This window comes from Macrobrachium rosenbergii, chromosome 3 (genome assembly GCF_040412425.1).
Source record: "Macrobrachium rosenbergii isolate ZJJX-2024 chromosome 3, ASM4041242v1, whole genome shotgun sequence".
Lineage (NCBI taxonomy): Eukaryota > Metazoa > Arthropoda > Malacostraca > Decapoda > Palaemonidae > Macrobrachium > Macrobrachium rosenbergii.
The window spans coordinates 11,225,296-11,249,547 of NC_089743.1; the positions used below are offsets into that span (position 1 = coordinate 11,225,296).

At 36.7% G+C, this 24,252-nt stretch overlaps 1 protein-coding gene across 1 annotated transcript in view; it reads left to right on the forward strand.

The window, feature by feature from the left end:
• Positions 1 to 469: 469 nt before the first annotated feature.
• Positions 470 to 24,252, forward strand: part of LOC136852624 (uncharacterized) — a 51,360-nt gene continuing 27,577 nt past the window's right edge. The window contains exon 1 of the mRNA XM_067127578.1: positions 470 to 1,190. Within this exon, the coding sequence (XP_066983679.1) occupies positions 602 to 1,190 (589 nt within the window). The 5' untranslated portion in view covers positions 470 to 601. The remainder of the gene's footprint in view (positions 1,191 to 24,252) is intronic.

Below are 24,252 nucleotides of genomic sequence, written 5' to 3' on the forward strand. Positions count from 1 at the left end.
CCACAGGCAACAGAGAACTGGAATGTTTTGCTTATGAAAATCTCCAGGGTGTACCTGCCTAAATAACCGTTATGCAAACGTACGTTTATGCATGCACAGAAAATAAAGCCAATTTTTTTTGTTGCGTAAATGGATATTATGGGACTTATTTAAAGTGACATATCAAAAATAGTATACGTGTGTGTGTACGTAATACGTACAGGATGACATATAATGAGAGAGAGAGAGAGAGAGAGAGAGAGAGAGAGAGAGGGCATCTCACACATGATTTTACCGATGGATAGCTTAAACACGCAGTACAAGTCAGGAAATCTATAATTATCTTTGGTCTCTATGATCTCGCAAAACGTCTCTTATCGCGCACCTAAGCTACGCAATTTGTCTTCTTGTGATAACAAAATTTTTAATAAGTTGACCGGATGGAAACCTCTCGTTCATAATAAAATGACAGATACGGTGACAAATGGGGACACTTCACTTCGTCAGTAGCTAACAGTCAGACCCCCAAACCGTTTTCTCTTGAGGACCCACAGGAGATTTCTCGCCGCAAGAACTTCTCGTCACAACAAGTACACCCTTTTAGACTGAATTCCCGGCTAGCATGAAGTCGAACCTGTTTGTGGTTTTGTTCCTGACATTCTGTTGGAATGAAAGTTCCAGATCCACCTACTTTGTGAGTTCCCACCATACTAGTAAGACGAGATTCCTGACCAAACTTGGAGATTTCGTAAAATGCGCCAGGAGCACGTCAAGCAACAAACCTCGGGAAGTCATTGGCTGCCTCGACCACATGAAACTGGAATCAGACCCTTACTGGCAGATCATGGTCGAGAACGACTTGGCACATCTTGAGAAGGGAGAATCCGATATCGTCGATGCCATCAAGGTTTTTCAGAAGATAAGCTCCCTTCTGGAATCGAAGAAGATTGATAAAGAACTCAACTGGAACCAACTGAAAGAACTCATAGACTCCGAGGAAAGCTTTATCGTGGATTTTCCCGATGACGATGAAGGTAGTGGCAGCTACTCAGGTCTCCCAGACGATGATGAAAGTAGTGGTAGCTACTCTGGACTCCCTGACCAGGAAGGAAGTGGGAACAGCGTAGGAGAAAAACTGGCAGACCTCGATAAATTTATTAGAGAATGGAATCGCCTGCTGATCAACTATGGAGGGGCATCCCATACTGAAGGTATGTGAACAAAATTTATTCTGAGAAATAGCTACGTTCTTTGTTATCTTTTCAAAAATGTGGAATCTACCTTCCCTCTTATATGTGCGACTGGTTAGGGCATTCTTTGGCTATTTCCCTATTCCTCAAGTTAAAGAAGCGCTGATCCTGTTGTTTCTAATTAATGACGGTACTGTATGTTAACAATGATGGTCCTCTGACCCAAGTTCGTTTCAAGGTAAAAGGAACAGTAGTCATTTTAGAAGTGATGTACACTGGAAAGTGACTCTTGTAAAAGTATCGATCATGGAGGGCTGTAACACTGCTGTGTGAGAATGTATATGTATACGTTTGTATATATATAATTATTAATTTTTGTCGCATACACTGTGTCACTTTTATATATATTCACAAAGCTACAAATGTCGTTTAATATCCAATTCCCTCTGCCTCGGGAATAACATACACCGAAGGGGAATTGCAAGTCGCTTATCGCTCATAATTTCCTTTCGATGCACTGTATGTTAATTGAACTGGATATTAAGCGACATTTGTAGCTTAAAGTTTGTAGATATATATATATATATATATATATATATATATATATATATATATATATATATATATATATATATATATATATATATATATATATATATTAAAATATACATACAGTACAATATATATATATATATATATATATATATATATATATATATATATATATATATATATATATATATATATATATATGTGTGTGTGTGTGTGTGTGTGTGTGTTTAGACGAAGAAAGAGATATGAAACTTTCAGGTAACAATTATCGCGTTCAATCATTCTTTTTCATACTTTGTCACTGTTCACGTTTTATTATTCTGCTCTGTCCCTCTGCTATGGGACCTTGAAACAGCTTTTCAAGATATCAAACTTGCCTATCGTTTGTAGATATATATATATATATATATATATATATATATATATATATATATATATAAAATATACATACAGTATGTATATATATATATATATATATATATATATATATATGTGTGTGTGTGTGTGTGTGTGTGTGTGTGTGTGTGTGTGTGTGTGTGTGTGTGTGTGTGTGTGTTTAGACGAAGAAAGAGATATGAAACTTTCAGGTAACAATTATCGCGTTCAATCATTCTTTTTCATACTTTGTCACTGTTCACGTTTTATTATTCTGCTCTGTCCCTCTGCTATGGGACCTTGAAACAGCTTTTCAAGATATCAAACTTGCCTATCGTTACGTATATAAGTATGATTCAAGAAAAGCCCCTCCAGAGACAAAGAGCGAGAAACGTGAATGCGTTCACACGTCACTGTGGTTGTTCACAATAATTATATACGTCTTATGGGTAACTGTTTTTAACAATGGAATACGCGACTGTTCCACATCCTTAATATGCTGGCACCTTTCGGGATGCTGATACGGTACTTTGTTGTAAAAAATAATAGTTACTTATTATGTATTGAGCAGGAAAAAACAAACTGATATGCATTGATGCGAAATTTGAATAAAACAATTGTTCCACTAAGTAAACACCATTCGGGAGCAGGATGATCATTATGATGACTAAGTACTACGTTGCAAACAAATGAAATATTATACAAACAGGACGCTGTGATAACATATACGGACAACCGCTCCACATCCTTACTCAGATGCTGGTTTTTCAGGATGCTGATAAGGTATTATGCTATTTTTATACATTTAATGCTGTCACAGACTGAGTACAGTATTTTTGAGGGTTGGATCTGACAGCCTGATTTGGGTAAGTTGATGGCGAAGGTGTCGTCATCTTTGAGGTATGCTGGTTTTAGCCTGTCGATGGAGACCCGGTCCTCATGCCTGTGTATTGTATTTAGAACTTTTTACTTTTACGTTCTTGAACAGGGTAGAAGCCCTGTCTGTGGGCATCAGACGGGATTTAGGGGTGTTGTTGCGAAGGAATACGAATTGGCAACTACCTACATGTTTAAGGATGTACTGCTTCTTCATATCCTTGTATGCTTGTGTACATGTGTGGTATTTTCTGACAGTTTTGCCAAATATTTTTGTTGGTTGGTAATGTTAGTAGAGAAAAGTTTGCAGGGAACACGTACAGTTTTACTGAATGCCATTTCTGCATGAGAGGTGTGGATCCCTTCTATGAGTGCAGTACACAGTCCAAAAAGTACCCAGGGTATTGAGACTCAGGTCAATTCTGCCACTTCTGGCAATAAGGGTTGCTTTGAGGGACCAGTTGGTTCTTTCTATCACGTTGCTGTCAGCTTTGTTGTAGGCAGTGTAATGTTGAATTTTTTACCCCACTGATTGATTTTTGAAGAACAGGATGTCATTAAAATAGCAGATGTAGGATAGGAGGTATCTGAGGATGCTGACCATTAGTCTTTCAAATGTGGTCCTTCAGTTCCAGAAGTTGAACATGGAGTAGCTGAATGTGTGTTCCAAAAAGTATTGTGATTGGTGTTTTCGGGCTCATGGTGTACCAGGACCAAAAATAGCCCTTCATGAGGTAGCACTTGGAGAAAATTCTTGCTCTGTGTAGGGTGGTGATAATAGTCTGGCTCTGTTTGTAGACTGAGGGCCCCTGTAGTCTCTGCAGGGGCTCCAAGAACCATCAGTTTTTTTCACCATATGGAGAAGGGAGGTCAATGAGTGAGACAGGGGTCCTGTCATTTTAATATGGGTTGCTGGTATGATGGGAGTCTATTTCAGCTCATGCTTTAAGATATTTGGGAGCTCCTGAAGGAAGATGTGTAGGTCCATGGGGGCTACCAAAGAAATGGATGGCTCTTTTGGGTGGTGCCATCCAGAAGTGGGTAAAATCTGCAAGGCTGCAATGAGCAATGTCTACTAGTTGACCAAAGAGTCTAAGGAAGCTGGCACAGAGGAGGGGTGTCAGTATCTTGGATACAATGAAGTCCCATTGGTATCTTTTCTCCACCAGGTGAAGGAAAAGTGTTCAGTGGCTATTTAGTGATATGGAGCTGCAGTTAGCATCCACTAGTCATAGATGGGAGTATGGGAGCATTTGATGCAGGGAGAATGGATTTGCAAAAGCCCATATCCACCAGGGACCTCCTGCCAGAGGCTTAGTTGATGATGTAGATTGTGGAGCAGGGGTCTGTTGTGGATGATGGAAACCTTAATTATCTTAGGTGGCTGCCCTGCCTTTTTTCTCCAGCTACATCTGGGAGAGTAGTTCTTAGCCACTTTCCTGAAATTGTGGTTGTATAGGCAGAGGATAGGTGGACGAGGGAGCCCTTTTAATCAATGTTTGTAAGGTTGCTACTGAATGCATTATCTTGGGCCTCACTGTTCTAATCGTGGACTTGGTCTTCTCTAGCTTTGCAGATGGTGTGGGAGGCATGTTGTGAGGCCTTAAAGACCTCCAGAGCATAATTACCCTCTTCAGGATGTTCACCATCTGTGTTCCTTCAACACTGGGGATTATGGTCCAAACTTTTGCTGGCAGTCCTCAGAGCTAATTTCCCTTGCCAAGTCAAACTTCTTGGCGTTTCTATAGGTATCAAGGTCGCACAACATCAGAACGGACTTGAATTGGTCCCAGGGTGCCCTTACCATTGTGTCTCCTTTTGATGTGCTCAGCAGGTTAAGGGGCTGGCTGGAGAGTGGCAGGAGATCTTGATGGCAGGAACTTGTACAAGTCATTGTATGCAATCCTCCCCATTTGGGTGCCAAGCCAACAAGCTCCATGAGAAGAGAAGGCGTCTGGGACAACCCTGAATACATGGTCTGCCCTCTTTGTCGAACTTGTGATGTTTTGGAGGTAGAATGTATATTCGCCTTTTGGAACCAGGTTGATGGTTCAGTCAATGACAAAGGGGACAGACAGAAGTCTATTGCATTCATATTTGTTGGTATGCTGACCGCCATTTAGTGATAATTTCCTTACTTGATCTTCTTAAAGCGGTGGGCAGGGTCAAAGTTAGTCTGCAGTAGCCAGGGTTTGGGAGCAAGAACCATAAATGGGCACATCAAGCTACTCAGATGATCTTTAACTCTCAAAATGGAGTGAAGACAGAACTTCAACGCCATACTTAGTTTGTTAGTAGCTTTTTCTATCAACAAGCATGGCATAGTTAGTCTGTAAATTGTCAAAGTTGACACAAAAACATGCTGAGTCCACTGATTTAATGGAGGATGACTTTGTGCTCTCGTAAGAGAAAGAGTGAAGCAAGAGCTGAGATGATGTATTTAGTACATTAATGTGCATTTGTTGTAAGGCAGGGATATATGGATATACTTAGTACAGTAGTTGCTGGGGATAGGGTGCAAGAACCATATTGGTCAACCAGGTCACTCCAAGGTCACCAGTGTAAGTAAACTTATATACAGGATACTAGGAAAAACTAACTTTATTAGCAGGATCTGGCTTGTAATTCGATAAGCAAGCTGTATAGCAGTTGCAGGTAATCAGTCGCATACACGGTCTGAACTGGCATGGCAGGTGATATAAGAAACATTTGAGCACATGACTGAGTGAGCGGTTTGTGAATAACTGCCAAACCTGGAGGGTAAAACTGGGTTCGGCAGCAAAGCTTCAAAGGTTATTGGAAGCTTACAAACCTTTCCTTTTTACTATAGGTATGTCTTACGAAATTATGTTACTGGTCATGTGCATTACAAGAAATTTTTTGATAATGAGACTAATTTAGTCAGGTTACTGTTTAAATGTTTTCATTCTTATTTGCAATAGCTGGTACAGAAGGTAAACTACAGCCCACATCTAGCCCAGCTCTAAAAAAAAAAAAAAGTAGACAGTCAGGGAGAAAGAAGAAAATTGTAGAAATCAATGAAAATTCAAGCGGAATTTAAATTCACGAATCATTCCCCTACTCTTGACTTTCTCTTCCTTCTACAGGTTTTAATTAATAGGTGTTTGGGTCCTCACTAAAGTTTCAGCTACTACTTTAAGAAATACCAAAAAATATATGTGCATAAATAATTTAGGTAGCCTAAGTTACTGGTGCCTACTGAATTACCAACGGGTTAGCCAGGTAGAATTCAGTTTCATCTGAACGTTAAAATGTCTACAGTATCTTAAATATTCATGTCTAGGGCAAAGGATTTTTTGGCGCATTAGTTTAGTATTTTAGGCACATTTGATTTGATTAACTATTTTTAGTGCAGTAGAGATTTGGTTTACTTTTTTTGGGTGCAACTGTGATTTGGTTTACTATTTTGTATTGACATCTGAGATTTGGTTTACTATTTCTTAGGAGCATTGGTGATTTGGTTTACTATTTCAAGGGGCATTTGGGATTTCGTTTATTTCTAACTGCTTTTGTGATGTTTTACTATTTTTGAAATGCATTTGTGATTTGGTTTACTACTGCTAAGGGCAGCTGGGATTTGGTTTACCTTTTTTTAAATGCCTTTGTGATTAAGTTCGTTATTTTTAAGGGCATTTGCAAATTGGTTCATTGTCTTTCAAGGGCATTTGTCATTGTTTTACTTTCTTTGAAGGACATATGTGATTTGGTTTACTAATTTAGGGACACGTGATATGGTTTAGTTTGCGGGCATGAATGAATCCGTTCACTATTTTCAGGAGTATTTGTAATTTCGGTGATTATTTCTCACGGTTATCCGTGAATTAGTTTACAATTATTGAGGGACAGTTGCAATTTAGTTTACTATTTGTGGGGTCATTTGCAATTCGACTATAAGTCATTTGTGTTATGGCTTAGCTTAGAAGCATTTGTCCTTGTTTCCAAGTTTTTGAGGCAACTGTGATTTGGCTTGCATTTTGGGGGTTATTTAGATTTGGATTATTAACAAGGGCATTTGTGATGTGTTTTAATATATTTTGACTGGCACTTCTGATTTGAGTTACAATTTCTGGGGTCAATTTTGATCTTGTTGAATGTTTTTTGGGGGAGAAGTTAAGTATACCTTAGTTTAACCAGACCACTGAGCTGATTAACAGCTCACCTAGGGCTGGCCCGAAGGATTAGACTTATTTTACGTGGTTAAGAACCAACTGGTTACCTAGCAACGGGACCTACAGCTTATTGTGGAATCGAACCACATTATAGAGAGAAATGAATTTCTATCACCAGAAATAAATTCCTCTAATTCTTCATTGGCCGGTCGGAGATTAGGGGTGTGTGTAATCTGATTCACTTATTTCTACGGCCACTTGCAACTTTCTGTACTATTTTTAAGGTGCATTTTTTGTTTGCTTTACTACTGCATATTGCGCGCGTTTAAGACTTGGTTTACCATTTCTTAGTGCAAGCTGTGACTGCCTTGCGATTTTTAGGGGGATCACTGATTTGCATTACGATTTTTGGGGAACGCTTGTGCTTTGCATTAAGTATTTTACTGGGTCCTATATTTGCTTTTCGATTTTTATGACTTTTGTCTTGGTTTAGAATTTTAATAAGCCATCTGTGTTTTTTATTTATGATTTTAGAGGAATTTGCCATTTTTCGATACGAGTTCTTTGAAGCATTTGGGGTTTTCTTTACTTACTTCAGGATTTCTGTTTGCTTTACGATTTTTACGTGCATTTTGGTCAGCTGTACGATTCCTGTAGGTGCAATTTTCATTTGCTTTATGCCTTGTTTATGGTCGGCGTTTGTGATTTGCTTGCGGTATTTAAGGGTATTTACGAACTAACCCAACCGACATTAATTTACAAGTTTTATCTTTCCTCTTTTCTTTGGCTGGTTTTCAAAAGTAAACTTTTACTTGGCGAAAAAAAACCACGTGGAAAAAGAACGGAAGTGATTGTTTGCGTAACTTTTTAATCATCTACAGATTTAAAAGTAATAGAGTTTTAACATTACGACGATACTAATACTAATAAAAGTTACGTTACAGACTGGTGACATTCTGTTTTCGATGTATTTTAATCCGAAAATAACGTGAGATTTGAAACTAACCAGACAATGATTTTTTTTATGGAAGTGCGTTCAGGGGCTTTGTCTAATAGTTTCACTTTGCCTATCTGAGTTTTAATATAATACAAGTTGTCTTGACTTTTAGTCCAGCTCTAGCCAAACTGTGGAATGATCTTCCTTATCAAGCATTTAAGTTGCTGGAATATCAGAGGTGCAAACTAAGTGGTATTTTGTTTGGCAGGTTATAACTTTCCCTTCATAGTTTGTGCGTTACATTATCTTTTCAATTTTGCTTTGTTTTCAACGTATCTTTTTGTGATTTCTCTACAGTTATTTCTTGGCTGCATAAATTCTTTTTCTTTGCTGACCTGCTTCTTGAAGAATTCTGTTTTTCCAACTATGGCTTGGGTTGTTGTAGTAATAATAATAATAATAATAATAATAATAATAATAATAATAATAATAATAATAATAATAATAATAATAATAATAATAATAATAATAAACCTTTGAATAATGGCTTTCATTGTATACTTATTGACTGGTAATCTTGCGAACATCATAATTTGAATCGGCATTTTCAAAGATAAGATATTTGTCCAAATCTCCTTATGCTTCCCTGGTGGTTGTCTCGGCCTACAGAGAAAATTCTAGCAAGCACAAGAATGCAAGTGATTCACCTCCGTTTTTAATCTGCCATACCTTCAGAAATCGATGTGAAACGAACGAAATGAATTCACGGTAGAGTTACGCGCGTGGAGCTAATTTCGGACACAGTACGGCTCAGTCACAGGATTCAAAAGCTTCATTCGTTATTTTTGGAGTCTGTAATGCAAAACACACTGAGTCGCTAAATTCACATTCCACAGATCAACATGGCCGGTCTACTCTTGAGTTCTGTTGTATCCTCCGATTTTGTCCAGCTAATTGAGGAACCCACACACATTCCTGGTGATAAATTAGACCCCATTCACAGATGTTCCAGCTACTACGAAGTCCAAGGTCTGTGAATATGTAGGCACTTTTGATCATTGCGCCATTGAGATGGACATATCTGTCAATCAGTGTATTCCTAATTCTACCATTGGATAACCGGTTTGGCTGAAATCCAGAGCCAACTGCGATAGCATTATTGAAGTTTGTTAGGCACTTAATATTTCATTAGTAATAATATTAGACCCTGATCCCAAGAAGAAGTTGAACGAAATGCTGATAGCTGTTTTAATAAGATATGTCCCTAGAAAGGTCATCCAATTTAGGACAAATGACCAGCGTCCTCTTACTTCTTCCTAATGAACACCATATTCTTTGGAAGCTCGAATTTCAAGTCAGTGGCCCCTATGGGCTTGTTCCGTATGAATAGGTTTCATCTGCTGAATAATAATAATAATAGTAATAATAATAATAATAATAATAATAAAAATAATAATAATAAAGTTGAACACTGAACTCATCAAAGTAAATAATTATTGTTAGTATGTCCATAATTCTGGATCCATTAATCCAGGCTGTAATTCCTTGAAATGGGATCCTTGTGTTTCAAGAGGATTAACCTTTTCTTTTCAAATCAGATACGTCCGTCCTTCCCTCGCACTGTCACAGAAGTCCCCTTTTAATAATTTGTCCGGAATTACTAATGTCATCTCACCGATTTCTGATACTCTTGTTGCACAGATTCACTGCAAATGTGTTATTTATCATCATCCGACAAACTCTCTTCAATGTACCAGTCCCACAGTGGAACATTACTGGAGGTTAGAAGTGACACTGGTGAACTTCAGAAACTCTGAACTGGGAATAAATTAGTCTTTGCTGAGTAGATTGAAGTTCATACTTCGTTTCCTCTTTCGCAGTTAACTTGTTACTTGACCAGTTTTAGAGATCCATCTTTCCAGTAATAATAATAATAATAATAATAATAATAATAATAATAATAATAATAATAATAATAATAATGGCAGATTCTCTCATATTCAACCCAAGGCAACCCCGCTTATCTTCAAGCTCTGTCATATATGTCGTTCTTATCGGGCTGAACTGAGTCAGATTTGGTTTTCTGTAGACTATTTAATTATCTATGTGACCTCAGGAGGTAGTGGTAAGCGACGCAGCTCACAATCTGAGGAACCAGAGAGAAAATATTCCTCTATTAACCTAAGGTATATTGGGTACCTATTTGTTAGTCGAGCATTGAGGGTCACAGCGAGCGGACAATGAGGAGAAAGGTAAAAGGCCTAGGCGCGAGTACTGACTCCTCGGTTAAAATGTATACCATCAGAAACGGGAGGACCTCGCCGAGGTAACACTTACACTGCTACAATAGTGAAACCACTCATAGGATAATCACAAGCGTGATTTTTTCCTTCTTTATTTTTCGAAGACGCCTACATCCGTGGAAATTAAGCTTAAATACATTTCCATAATGTGCATAAAACACAGCACATGTGCATGCAAACACTTGAATGCGTTGCGTACGTCTCCTTATGAGATAATCACTGGCATTCTCAGTATGTAGAAGCAAACACGCACTAAAACAATTACGTACGACGGGTATAAATGACACAAGCAGACTGTGTACCAACACATAAATGCATATAAAATGCGTACATGAGTGTACTGTAGACTTGCATTGCAGTACTAATTTGTATGTTTATGTGAGAAATTTACTCAAGAAAAATGGATGAACGTTATGTAATAAGCAAACAAAACACTGGCAATATTTGCAGTTATTTTTTCTCCAAGTTTTATGCATCATTAGCAGCAACTCTGATCTGGAATGTTCAGTCAACCTTACGAGTGGTGATCCTTCTGAGAGCAGCCCCAGTGAAAATATCAGGGACGCGACAGACCCATGTAACTTAGTTTAAATGATACGTCGGTCTCTCCTCCTTTCCGCTTTCATTATTAGAGCTCCTCTCCGCTCGCCGTCGGTTACCGCCTACCATGGCAGGACTTTCGTTCCCGCAATTCTTTATTCGTCTTCTTAAATTGCTCTCAAAGGCTTCGGGTAAAAATCTATCTGGCTTGCGATACTACGGCAGTGGCGATTCCCATGACTGGGTCAATGTAAATATCATTCTTCGTACCGTTCAAAGGTCATAAGTTATGCTGTGTCTTCTTGAAATGCCTCCCATTTCCTCCCAAAACACTTTCAAATTGTCATAATAATGTCCACAACACTGTACGCTTAATTAATAGGTTTCTTGTCTAACTGTTTCTAAACTAACAGCGTTATAGTTTAGAGACAGATATGTGATGACATTCAATAAAAGCATCCGCTGGCATTTACAAATATCAGCTAAAAATTTACTTTACCTGTTGACAGTAGTTACAGGGTAATTAGTTTCGTAGTGAGTTATATAGCACAACTAAAGTCCAATCAATGGATAAAACGAAAGAAAAAGAAGCGAGAAACGAAATAAGCGCGAGCTCGTAATACAACGCCCATCAAGGACAGATCAGAGAGGTGTAATTACAGACATCCCCAGCTTGCCTGCATAAAACAACGGCATAACAGCCAGCAATTCTCCTGTAACTCGACGAGCTGGTCGATATTTCGTCACAACAAAAGTAAATCAGAGTAATCTGTATAAAAGTCATGGTAAATGCGGAGCTGTTGTTTAAATTAAAGGTTTTCAACATTTCGTAAATATCAAATAACAAAGAAAGATGAACACAGGAAAAGTCAGTACCAGAGAGGATCCTACCTCTATCTGACCGGTTGGATACTTATGATTATGTAAGGGGTTAGACAGCAAGAAAAAAGTGGGACCCATTACCAAAAAAAAAAAAAAAATTGCTGTTTGAAAGATTGCAGCTTATAAGAATAGCTGAACATGCAAGCAAGGAAAGCATTCCAAAGCTTTATGGGGAAAGATACAGCCACCTGACAGACAAATAAATGGATTTCTTGTTTCTACAGTGCGCATGTGGGAAGTGGTGGGGTGACAGGTGTTAGATGTTACCCATTATATAAAATTTGAGTTTATCCATACATATATATATATATATATATATATATATATATATATATATATATATATATATATATATATATATATATATATATATATATATATATATATATATGTATGTATGTATTTATATTCATATATATAATTATATATATATACATATATATATATATATATATATATATATATATATATATATATATATATATATATATATATATGTGTGTGTGTGTGTATAACACCACAGTACACCTAACTACTAACCGGGTTTGCATTATCAAAGTTTTTCTTTAGTTCGTCAATGTAAAGTTTGTTTTCAATCTGCTTTACTGATTTTGGTGTAATTCTACAGCGGAATAGTTTTACTTTGTTGAAATTTCTTCTTCAAGAATGTGATGCACCAGAGTTAGCTAGAAAATTACAGTTATTTTGCTGTAAATAAATATTTGCTATAAACAAAGTTTAAGAGGTATATATTTACAACCTACAAAACTGCAATATATTCCTTTCCGTGGATATATTTTGTTGCACACTAAAAGTAACAAAAAAGATGTATAATGTTTATTAAGGCTGAATCGTTGAACTTTACCGTACTGTTAAAAAAAAAAAAAAAAGCCAAGCAGTACATGTAAGAGGCCAAAATGACAACTGGAAGTTAGTGGAAAACAAACTCATTTCTATCCTCCCTGTGAAATACCGCCTTCTTGTTTAAAAAAAGTTGAGTATACCTTAGTTTTACCAGACCACTGAGCTGATTAACAGCTCTCCTAGAGCTGGCCCGAAGGATTAGACTTATTTTACGTGCTATGAACCAATTGGTTACTTAGCAACGGGACCTACAGCTTATTGTGGAATCCGAACCACATATAGCGAGAAATGAATTTCTATCACCAGAAATAAATTCCTCTAACTCTTCATCAGCCGGCCAAGGAATTGAACTCCGGGCCATCGAGTGACAGTCCGCAGCTCTACCGACTCACCCAACGAAGAGCTCGTCTTGCTTAAGCTTGCTTAGCGTCTGTTAGACATAACTAAAATCTTTTGGTTTTTTATTCATTTGTCCTGCTTATTCTTGGGAAAGGAAGAAATTGGGTGATGACTAGTGTGTAGTCATTACCCTGATGGATACAATAACCTCTCCCCTACAACCAATGCCTAAAAGGGATTTAGGGCCGTTGGTGCCCCTCACGTGGTACACTGTAGGCATTACTTAAAAAAAGTTCTTTGCAGCGTCCCTTCGGCCTCTAGCTGCAACCCCTTTCATTCCTTTTACTTGTACCTCCATTCATATTCTCCTTCTTCCATCTTACTTTCCCTCTCCTAACAATTGCTTCATAGTACAACTGCCAGGTTTTCCTTCTATTACACCTTTCAAACCCTTTAACTTTCAATTCCCCTTTCAGCGCTGAATGACCTCATAGGTCGTAGGCTAGGCCTTTGGTCTACACTTTATATTCCATTCCATTCTACAACCAGTGAGAAGTAGGAGATAATGTATTTCCAAAAAGGCAAGATAGTTTTATATTACTGTTATTAGTTTTATATTACTGTTATTCTTTAACTAATGTCTATGATATATTCGCTTGTGTTTCTTGTACCACTAATGGATTAATAGCTATTTGTTTATGCATCCCATTTCTTTCTCGGCAATTCAGAAGAAAGGAAAACAGATTCTGTCTGGTTTTAAAACACCTGACAACTGCCAGCTTATGTGGACTGCTTCAAAGGGCATATGATTACGAAGGGAACGATAAGATATTGGAAATGTCTTTAGGACCACGAACTGTTATGGGGCGACTCAAAAGTTTGTGAAAATTCAGCCTGTTGCCACGTATTCACCATAAGCGAATTAACATTTTACGAATCATAAGCAACAAGAGAAGGAGGAACACTTATCTGGTGAAATAGATCTGAACTTTGGTACCTCAGTCATTATCATCAGCAAAGAATCAATGGATAGCGCAAGTATGATCATTTTCTTTTTACACATATACATTTAATTTATAGAATGAATATTGCGTTGATGATTTGAGTACAAGGGAGTGTACTGTACAATTATCCAAAAAATATTCTGGTGAAAAGGAAATATGAAATACCTTCCAATTTCCACACATACACACAAATAATTTATGTACGTAAAATGTGTGTGCCTGTATACTAACTGCAGACCAGTCGGTATAAATTACCTCAGAAATGGCCGAAAATATCGAAAATATCGGCAATTTTTAGCAAAAATAAAAAAAAACTTATACCACCCAGTCTGCAGTGGCTCCAAATATACATACATACAAACATTCACATATGGTTGCTAGTGTCTTTTGGTACCCTTCCTAACGCCAAGGATGTCTTCGTCTAATAAATGCGATTAACTACTTGCAATTTTTCTCTAGTCTGTACCTTCTAATTACACACGCACACGCATATATATATATATATATATATATATATATATATATATATATATATATATATATATATATATATAATGTATGTATATATATATATAGCATCGAGTTAGGGGAGAAGGAGAATTCCTTTTATTTCCTTTCAATGTACTTTATTATGCTGACGTTTCAGGACCATGTGTCCCATTTTCAAAGCTAAAAATTAAAAAGACAACAGAATTAAAAATATTCAGATTTTAAAAACGAGAGAAAAGAAATTTTACATAAAGGTATAAAAAGAAACATAACAGAAAGGAACAATGATTACCAAATAGTGCTGAAGGCAAAAGCTGAGTGACATTCAGGGTCCGTTTTGGTTCCAAGGGAAACTCACGAGAGGTATAGTGTTGACGTGAACTGAGTATTTAATTGGGGAACTAGTTGTTTAATAAAAAGAGATTCTAGTATTGACAGCTGGTGGTCATTCGGAGCTTTGCCTATTATTTTGAAATCCTTGTAATTGATAATTATATCTGTATTTTTTCTTATGCATGAAAATTCGGGGTTTGATAATTCAGCGGCCGTTCGGTAACTTACGCCAAGATGAGAGTCTAATCTCACCTTCAACAACCTACGAGTGGAGCCCACGTACTTCCACAGGTCACATCTGGGGCAATTAATCAGGTATATGACTCCTCAGGTCATCAAAGGGTGCAGACTTTCTTTATATTTAAACAGAGACTTGATCGTCATTGGATTATTAGGTAAATATTTGTTTATTATTTGTCGTAAATCTTGGTAAAAGTGTTTATCATGGATAAGCGGGGCACTTGCATACAAAGATAATTTAGGTACTGTTGGTATTCTGAATTTTGGTTGAAAAATATTATTTAAAAATTTGCGCAAATGTTTGTAAAAAGAGCTCAGATGGGAAACAGTTATTAATAAAATATTGATGGAGATATAATGTAGAATTTCCTCAGAAAACCATTTCCAATCAGATGTTAAACTAAAGGCCCTGTGGAAGAGGGTAGACAAAGAATTTAACTTAGAATTAAAGAAACAATGGCTATAAAAATTAGAACCCAGACCGGTCTGGGTTCTAATTTTTATAGCCACTGTTTCTTTAATTCTAAGTTAAATTCTTTGTCTACCCTCTTCCACAGGGCCTTTTAGTTTAACATCTGATTGGAATGGTTTCACGAGGAAATTCTATATCTCCACCAATATTTTATTAATAACTGTTTCCCATCTGAGCTCTTTTTACAAACATTTGCGCAAATTTATAAATAATATTATTGCAAAAATTATTAGTTTACAAAAAAGAGAATTATATTGTTGTACTAATATTTTTTGGGTGGTCAGTCACGCCCTTGTATAATCTTTTAATTGTCCTGTCCCTGCTTCTGAACGGTTAATCCTAATCCTTTGTAAAGCCTCTTAAATATTTAACCCTGCTCTGGCAGTTCTACTAATTCTTCAATTGTGTTGGATTCCAGGTACATATTTTTCCTTTATAACCCACATCTGTCATTTATATGAGCTTTCTTTGTAAACTTTTATATTTCTTCAGTCTGCTAAGTAAAGGACGAAAGAGTCGAAAGGCCTCAGGATTTTATTCTTTATATATTCAGCACCCCAGTGTTTCCCTTTCCTTCGTGGATTTTATCTTTATATATTCATCACGTTCCATATTTTCGTGATTCAGTTATATATATATATATATATATATATATATATATATATATATATATATATATATATATATATATAATAATGTTATGCAGTATTTGTCTAGTATTCCTATTTTGTTAGATATTTATTTTATTAAAATATGAAAATTTTATTTGCTGACTTCAGTCGCCTGAGAAACCCATCATAAATGTCTCGTACATAGGAATTACTTGAATCTTATTCTTATCGAATAAGACTAAGAGAGAGAGGGAGACGGGAAGGGACCACTATCAATTTAAAGAAAAAAAAACTATTGTTTGCTCCACTTTATGTAACCTTGTGGTATCTATAAAATATTTCTTAACCTAGATAAAGAAAGTGCTGGGCATGCCACTATAAAAATACACCTGTAGTTATGGGAGGATGTTTCTCATAGACATCACCCAGAAAATTCTATATATGGCAAGAGATCTGGGCAGCTCCGTTGCGTAACATCCGTAAACATCCGGTAGATTTGACTATGGCAAATGTGTCTAGTGTTGATAAAATAATGAGGTTATTCTTTATTACAACATAACTATGGTTAAAGAAGCCAGATCTGAAATGTTAGACTACCGTTTTCATCACTACTAGTGATAGAGGTGGTAGCAATAACAGAATCTATAAGGACAGCAATGGCAATGACATACGATTATTCTTATTACAATTATTATGATTAAAGGTAGCGCTAAAATACACAGTACACTTAAAAAAGGAAATGAAACTCTTCAAAAGAAAATGAAGTTTTCTTTTCACAATATTTCTTAGACACTATATATATATATACATATATATATATAATATATATATACTGTATACATATATATATATATATATATATATATATATATATATATATATATATATATATATATATATATATATATATATACAATACATGTGTATGTGTTTGTGCGGACAGCTGAGGCCAGAGAAATAGAAACAAGAATTAAACACTACGTACACAGTGTTGAATGCATTATTGTCACTTTAAAACCTTTAATGAACGAATTCATTGGGATGGGGCTAAAGTTATGTTATACTGTAACAATTTCACTCAAGAAATGTAATGGAATCTGCTTTAATTAAATAAGACGGAGGCTAAATGAATGCAAGCAGAGACATGTAAAAATTTAACGCCTTCATTGTTAAAGAGATTTTTAAGCTTGTTTCAGGCTAATCAACTGTTACACTGTCTCTCTGTCCTTTAGATAGAGAGACAGTGTAACAGTTGATTAACAAGAAACAAGCTTAAAAGTCTCTGTAACAATAAAGGCGTCAAATGATTTTAAGTATTTTTGTTGTCAGTTTTTCTGCTTTCCAGTGTTTTTACCAGTGTACCTTGAAAATGTGTTGAAATAACACGAAAGCGCTTGGTAAATACTTTTATTTTTTTCTTGATGTATAAGCTGTTTTGTATATATATAATATATATATACATTATATATATATATATATATATATATATATATATATATATATATATATATATATATATATATATATATATATATATATATATATAACAGCTTATACCTCAAGAAAAATAAAAGTATATATATGTATATCTATGTATATATACATATGACTAAGGAAACAGGCCATTTTCTATATTTTTCATCTTTATTCCGACGTTTCGTAATATTAATTTTATAACATCTTTTGGGAATCTGTCAGTAAATATCATAAAATTATAAAACAATCTTACAAAAATTTTAAAAAGCAGTAAAAAGACTAAAATTCACAATTACAAAGATATACTTAAAAGCTAAGACCGCCGACCAACCTTCAGTTTAGAGAGAGGAAGACTGAATGGCACAAGAGAAAACAGATAGTACAGGAGCTGGGAGGCTTGTGCGTGACAAAAAGGTCCAGAAAGTTACTATCCATATTTTGATAGAGGGTCATGAGATACATCAATTGAGCAAGGGTAGACATTCTGGATCATGGCAGCAAGTGAGAAAATTAGGGTTAAATGTGAAAGTCGGCACTTTGCAAAAACCCGAATATTTGGGGGTGAGGGAAACTTAATTTGGCCTATCTTCCTTAGTTCTGCGTCTTTTCTATCAAATGACCACTCAAAATCAAGCTCATGGAACAGGCTTTAAATAAAACTGATTTTAGTTTCATTGGTTAAGTTTCAAGGTCATGAGGGGTCAAATTATGACGTCACAAGGGCGTAGCCCAAAATCCGGGACCCTGAAAACTAAAAACAACCTCAAATGATAATGAAAGGATATATATATAATTTATTCATATATTCTAAGACTGCAGTAGCAGGGTCAGTTTTTAGAACAACAAGTATCATGATATACCCCCTATTAACCCCTTAGTAGCTATTTGAATTTCGGTCAAAATTTCAAATTTCACAAAAAAAATCTATTTTTTTACAGAAGTTTGCTAAACACATTATATGATCACGAATTTCGAAATATATGATAATTTCTTTCTTTTTTATGATCTTTTAGAAATTAGAAGACATATTTAAAGCTGCTGCTACCATTTTCTGAAGTAGGCCACACCCAAAACCTGATTAAAGAGTGAATGATCCGTTATTGCTCAATCCTCAGAAAATTTGCCTGGGCCAATCTGTTCCAGGACTAAGAAGGAGACACGTCAACTAAGATACAGTTGGATCGAAGAGGTTTGGGTACCCAACTGGGGAACAAGCTGTTTAATGAGCAACGATTCAAGAATGGGTAGTTCGTGAGGATTTTCCATTTGCGCTATGATGCAAAAATCGTCTCTCTCGATATGAGTTTTGCAAACTTGCATGATTCCTGATATTCGAATGCTCAGGGTTGGAGAGTCTACTTCCTGTGCGAAAACTTATTCCGCGATGAGAATCGATTCTCACCCTCAGTAACCTCTTCATAGATCCCACATAAGTCCCAGAGTTATACACTTTGGGCAAGTATATTTATACTGAGGGTCAGAATCGATTCTCATTGCGGAATAAGTTTTCGCACAGGAAGTAAGCTCTCCAACCCTGAGCATTCAAATATCAGGAATCATGCAAAAGTTTGCAAAACTCATATCGAGAGAGACGATTTTTGCATCACAGCGCAAACGGAAAATCCTCACGAACTACCCATTCTTGAGTTGTTGCTCATTAAGCAGCTTGTTCCCCAATTGAATACCCAAACCTTTTCAATCCAACTGTATCTTAGTTGCCGTGTCTCCTTCTGTTTTCTCTTGTGCCATTCAGTCTTCCTCCCTCTAAACTGAAGGTTGGTCAGTGGTCTTAGCTTTTAAATATATCTTTGTAATTGTAAATCTTAGTTTTTTACTGCTTTTTTAAATTTTTGTAAGATTGTTTTATAATTTTATGATGTTTACTGACAGATTCCCATAAGATGTAATAAAGGTAATATTACGAAACGTCGGAATAAAGATGAAGAAAAATATAGAAAATGGCCTGTTTCCTTAGTCACCTGTGATTTGATGTCGTCCTTGGTCTTCACCTATCTGCACCTTGGTTGTATATATACATATACTTATATGCATATATGTACATATACATATAGATATACATATACATATATACATATAGATATATTTATACATATAGTTTTATATATATATATATATATATATATATATATATATATATATATATATATACACACACAATATATATATATATATATATATATATATATATATATATATATATATATATATATATATATATATATATATATATATATATATATATATATATATATATATATATATATATAAATGATGAACTGACTGTTCTTCCTATACATACATCCTACTATGAGACTGTTTGGCTTAGCTTTCCTGAAATAAGAATATATATAAATATATAAATAAATACATAGATATATATAAATATATATATATATATATATATATATATATATATATATATATATATATATATATATATATATATATATATATATATATATATATATATATATATATATATATATATATATATATATATATATATATATATATATATATATTCTTACAAGCATTAGTGTTCATTCCAGAGCAAGACGTGGCTCTGTTTGGCATGATCTCATTGGGGGACTTAGCGGGAGTTTCTGGCTGATTCTCAGCCTTCGAGTGGCACTGTTCCGTGGAGTGCCTGGGTTTTTACAATAGCTGCACATGGGCTTCTTGTGAGGGTGCCCATTCTTGGGCGAAGGCTGACCAGAGGTGGGGGAAGAGGGCCAAATCTTACGGCCCCAGGATGGTGAGTGTCCCAGTGATCTGCCAAACGGCAGCACTCATCAAGCGTCAGAGGGTTCTTGTCACAGAGGTAAGAAGTGAGGGCCGGGAGGGGCGTAGTGTAGGAAGTCCTCGAGCCGAAAGGTTTCTATTATTTTATCCGCAGAGGTAGCGTTGCGGGATTCTAGCCACCGCTTGAGCGCTCGGGTTTATAGCATGCCCAGTCCGCCCATGTTTGACCTGCCTCCTTTGGGTGTCCTCTCCAATGTTGTCTCTATCTTTCGGGGGTGAGCTCATAGACCTTAATTATGGCCTTCTGGACCTCCGCAAGATTTCCATGGTCTGCTAATGGGATGGAGCGGAACACGGTTTGGCCCTTTCCCTCCAGATGTTTTGACAGCAGCATAGAGATTTCTGTTTGCTGGGGCTTGAAATTCCTGAGGACCTCTTCCACTTGGTCGAACCAGGCCTCGGGTTCCGGATCATTCCATTTTGGCATCATGGAGCTGGCAGCAGTGATGGAGGACAGTGGAGGCGTGGTTGCAGGGCCACAGACCCCTTGGGGAGCCATGGCGAGCTCATGGGCTCGATCCCGGTCTTTCTTAGCTAACCTGTCTAGCCTGGCTTGCTCTCTTTCTTGCCTCTCCCTTTCTTCCTTCGGCTTCTCTTTCTTTCCCTTTTTATTAACCCAATCTAGCAACTCTTGGCCCTTGAGCCCATGGTTTTACCAGCGGTAACAAGGGCTGTGATGTCATCGGAGTAAGAAGCCATATTGCTGAGGCGTCGAGGGAAATTTTCCTATTACAGGGAGCTGGCTATATTATCCCAACTGAGAGTAATTCACAGGTTCGAAGGACGGTCTTTATCTGAGTTGTTGGGAGAACGAGCTCTTGGATGAACTATCTAGTAGCTTGAAGAGCCTAAGGCATTCTGAGGTGAACGTAATTAACAACTTGTTCGAAGCATGGGCTCTTAAATGAAAGTAACTAACAGCTTGAAGAGCAAAATGGGTTCTTAGGTGAACATAATTAATAAACGGTTCGAGGAACGAGCTCATAAATGAAGTACTAGTAGCTTGAAGAGCATGACAGGTTTTTACTTGAGCGTAATTGAAGAACGTGCTCTTAAAGGAAGTAACTAATAGCCTGAAGAGCTTAATGAGTTCTTAGATGAACAATGAATAAATGGTTCAAAGAACGTGTTCTTAAATGATGTTAACTATTAGCCTGAAGAGTGTAATGGGTTCTTGAACGTAAGGTTCTTAATTGAATGAACTTAAGGGGTTCTCAGAACTTAAAAATGGAATATCTCTGAAAGATCAAAGTCAATTATAAACAAAAGAAATCACTTATGACTTTTACTCTACTTTGCAGATTTAATATGCTGTGAACACCAGTAACAATTTTACTTTCTAAGGGAAGGATATTAAGCAGCATTTAATGAGTGTAAAACAAAGTAAGATAATTACTTAATTGGTGAAGGTTCGCAAGTGAACGACTCTGGCGTGTCGTAAAACGTTAAGGAACGAATTCAAGATGTTCTGAGAACGTAAATAAGGTTCGTAAGTGAACGACTCTGGCGTGTCCTAGAACGTTAATGAACGAATTTAAGATGCTCTGAGAACGTAAATAAGGTTCGTAAGGGAACGACTCTGGCGTGTTCTTGGACAAAAAGGGAAAATTCTCAAAGGAATAAATATAGCGTGTCCACAGAACGTGGGCGTTCGTAATTGAACCGATTTATGATGCTGAGAAAGTGAAACACCTATGGTTGGAGCAGATGAGTGTACACTGTAAAAAACAATAGTAACACACGTCCTTACAAGACAAGCCGATGTTTCCAAAGCTGATGTACCGTCTGCAATTTGGCAATGCCAGCGGTTACACAAGGATAATTATAATGATGATCTCGGGCGAATCGGGGGTTGCACAGAGTGTGCTAAGATAACTCGATTCTGGTACAGTATACTTGTATTAAAACTCACACTGAGCTAAGTGAGTCAGGTCTTTGTTATAACTCGCACTTCAGGAAAGAAAATGAGAGTGCAGTGGAAGATTAAAGATACATGACTGTTGAAAAAACCTCGAATCAGGACGTTACCTTATAACGGAGCGATGGAGGGGCCTCGTCGAATTTCACCAGTTCTGGAGGGATGAGTTTCATGGGAAAATGAACAGGTAAATGACTGGGTGGTCGAAAGGTGACCACGTGGAGGGTCAGACCAATATGGAGCATGCAAAGGGTTGTGTGTCGGTCTGAGAGTGACGACCGCTGTTTCTAGCCTTATATGACCTCAAGGGCTTCTTTTCCTGCTCCTTCCAGAGGTCACTGGGATTGCAAGATGGCGGTTCAGTCACCTCATTTTCTGTGTTGGGATCTTCCCCAAATCCTGGTGACTTCTGGCAACCCATGTTCTCCAGTTTTTATGGGGAACTCAACCTTTCTGGCGGATTTTCGGCAGGCTTCGTCTCCGTTCGCCTTTTATTTGAAAAGGGGTAATTCAAGCAGTCACCACGTCTTTAGGAAAGATAAACAGATGCACCAAAAGGAGAGCATGGAGAGAAATTTACATAGGGGCCGAGTTTCTCATGCCGTTCCTCAATTAGGTATCAGTACGAAATTACGTTATTTTGGGGTGCAAGGCAGTTTGGAGGTTTGGGTTTGCTTAGGAAGTGGTTTCCCACTTAACAATATATATATGTATATATGTATATATATATATATATATATATATATATATATATATATATATATATATATATATATATATATATAAACTTTATCACATACACAATTGTTCTGTGCATTAGTCGAATTACTAAAAGGACCTCATTGAAACTGGATGGTTGTAATGGAGTATTTATTCAGAAAAAGTTACAAGCTTTCTTGGACAAACAGTCCACATTATCAAGTATCCGTACAGTGAGCAGACAGATATAAATACAGCTGGACTACGCGTCTGCTCACTGTACGGATACTTGATAATGTGGACTGTTTGTCCAAGAAAGCTTGTGACTTTTTCTGAATAAATACTCCATTAGATACCATCCAGTTTGAATGAGGTCCTTTTAGTAATATATAATTTATATATATACATACATAAATATATATATATTATATATTATATACTGTATATATGAAGTATATACTAAGACATCCTGATCTCGCCATCATTGATAACGCTGAAGCCCAAGATGGATATTAATATCCAAGGCCAAGGGAGACAAGGTCTTCCCAACTGGGTGGAGTCGCCTCCCACCTGGGGTTACTACGTAGGCAGTGACGTATCTTAGAAGTACCTGCTCATTACGGCAATTCACCTGCTGACACAATAAGGAGGTAGACAAAGCTCCGCCTACATGGGGGAGTTTGGGGGGAGTGAGCAGATTTTCTCTTCTCTTGGCCTTGCTAATATCAATTTGTGAATATGTCATCGACAAGTGGGCAGAGCCACAGTGAAGAGACGTTTTCCCCACATGAAAACTTCTCTTCACTGTGGGTGGAGCCTCATGACGTCATAGGATAACGTTAATATTGTGTTCAAAACCCTTACCTGCGACTTTGATGGCTCTGGCATAGGAAACACACTTTTACTCTGATAAGTACCAAACTACTGAACTTAGGTACTAAATAATACTTGCAAAATTTGGTAGGGTTATAAAATATACACTTGCTGATTATCACCTTTATCCGATGCTTTGATGAAAAAAGGTGTTGCCTAAAAACCGTGTTTCATTGGCTCTGAATCCTCAAGTAAATGCCATTTACAATTCAGGAATCTGGATAACCAAAGGAGCTTTTCGACCTTCTTTAATAATATGCTGGCAGATTCTAATGAGCTTCCTCTGGAGCTTCACTTTCAGACTGTGTGTGCTCATACCTGGATGAGGTTTCAAAGGCTTCCTAGAT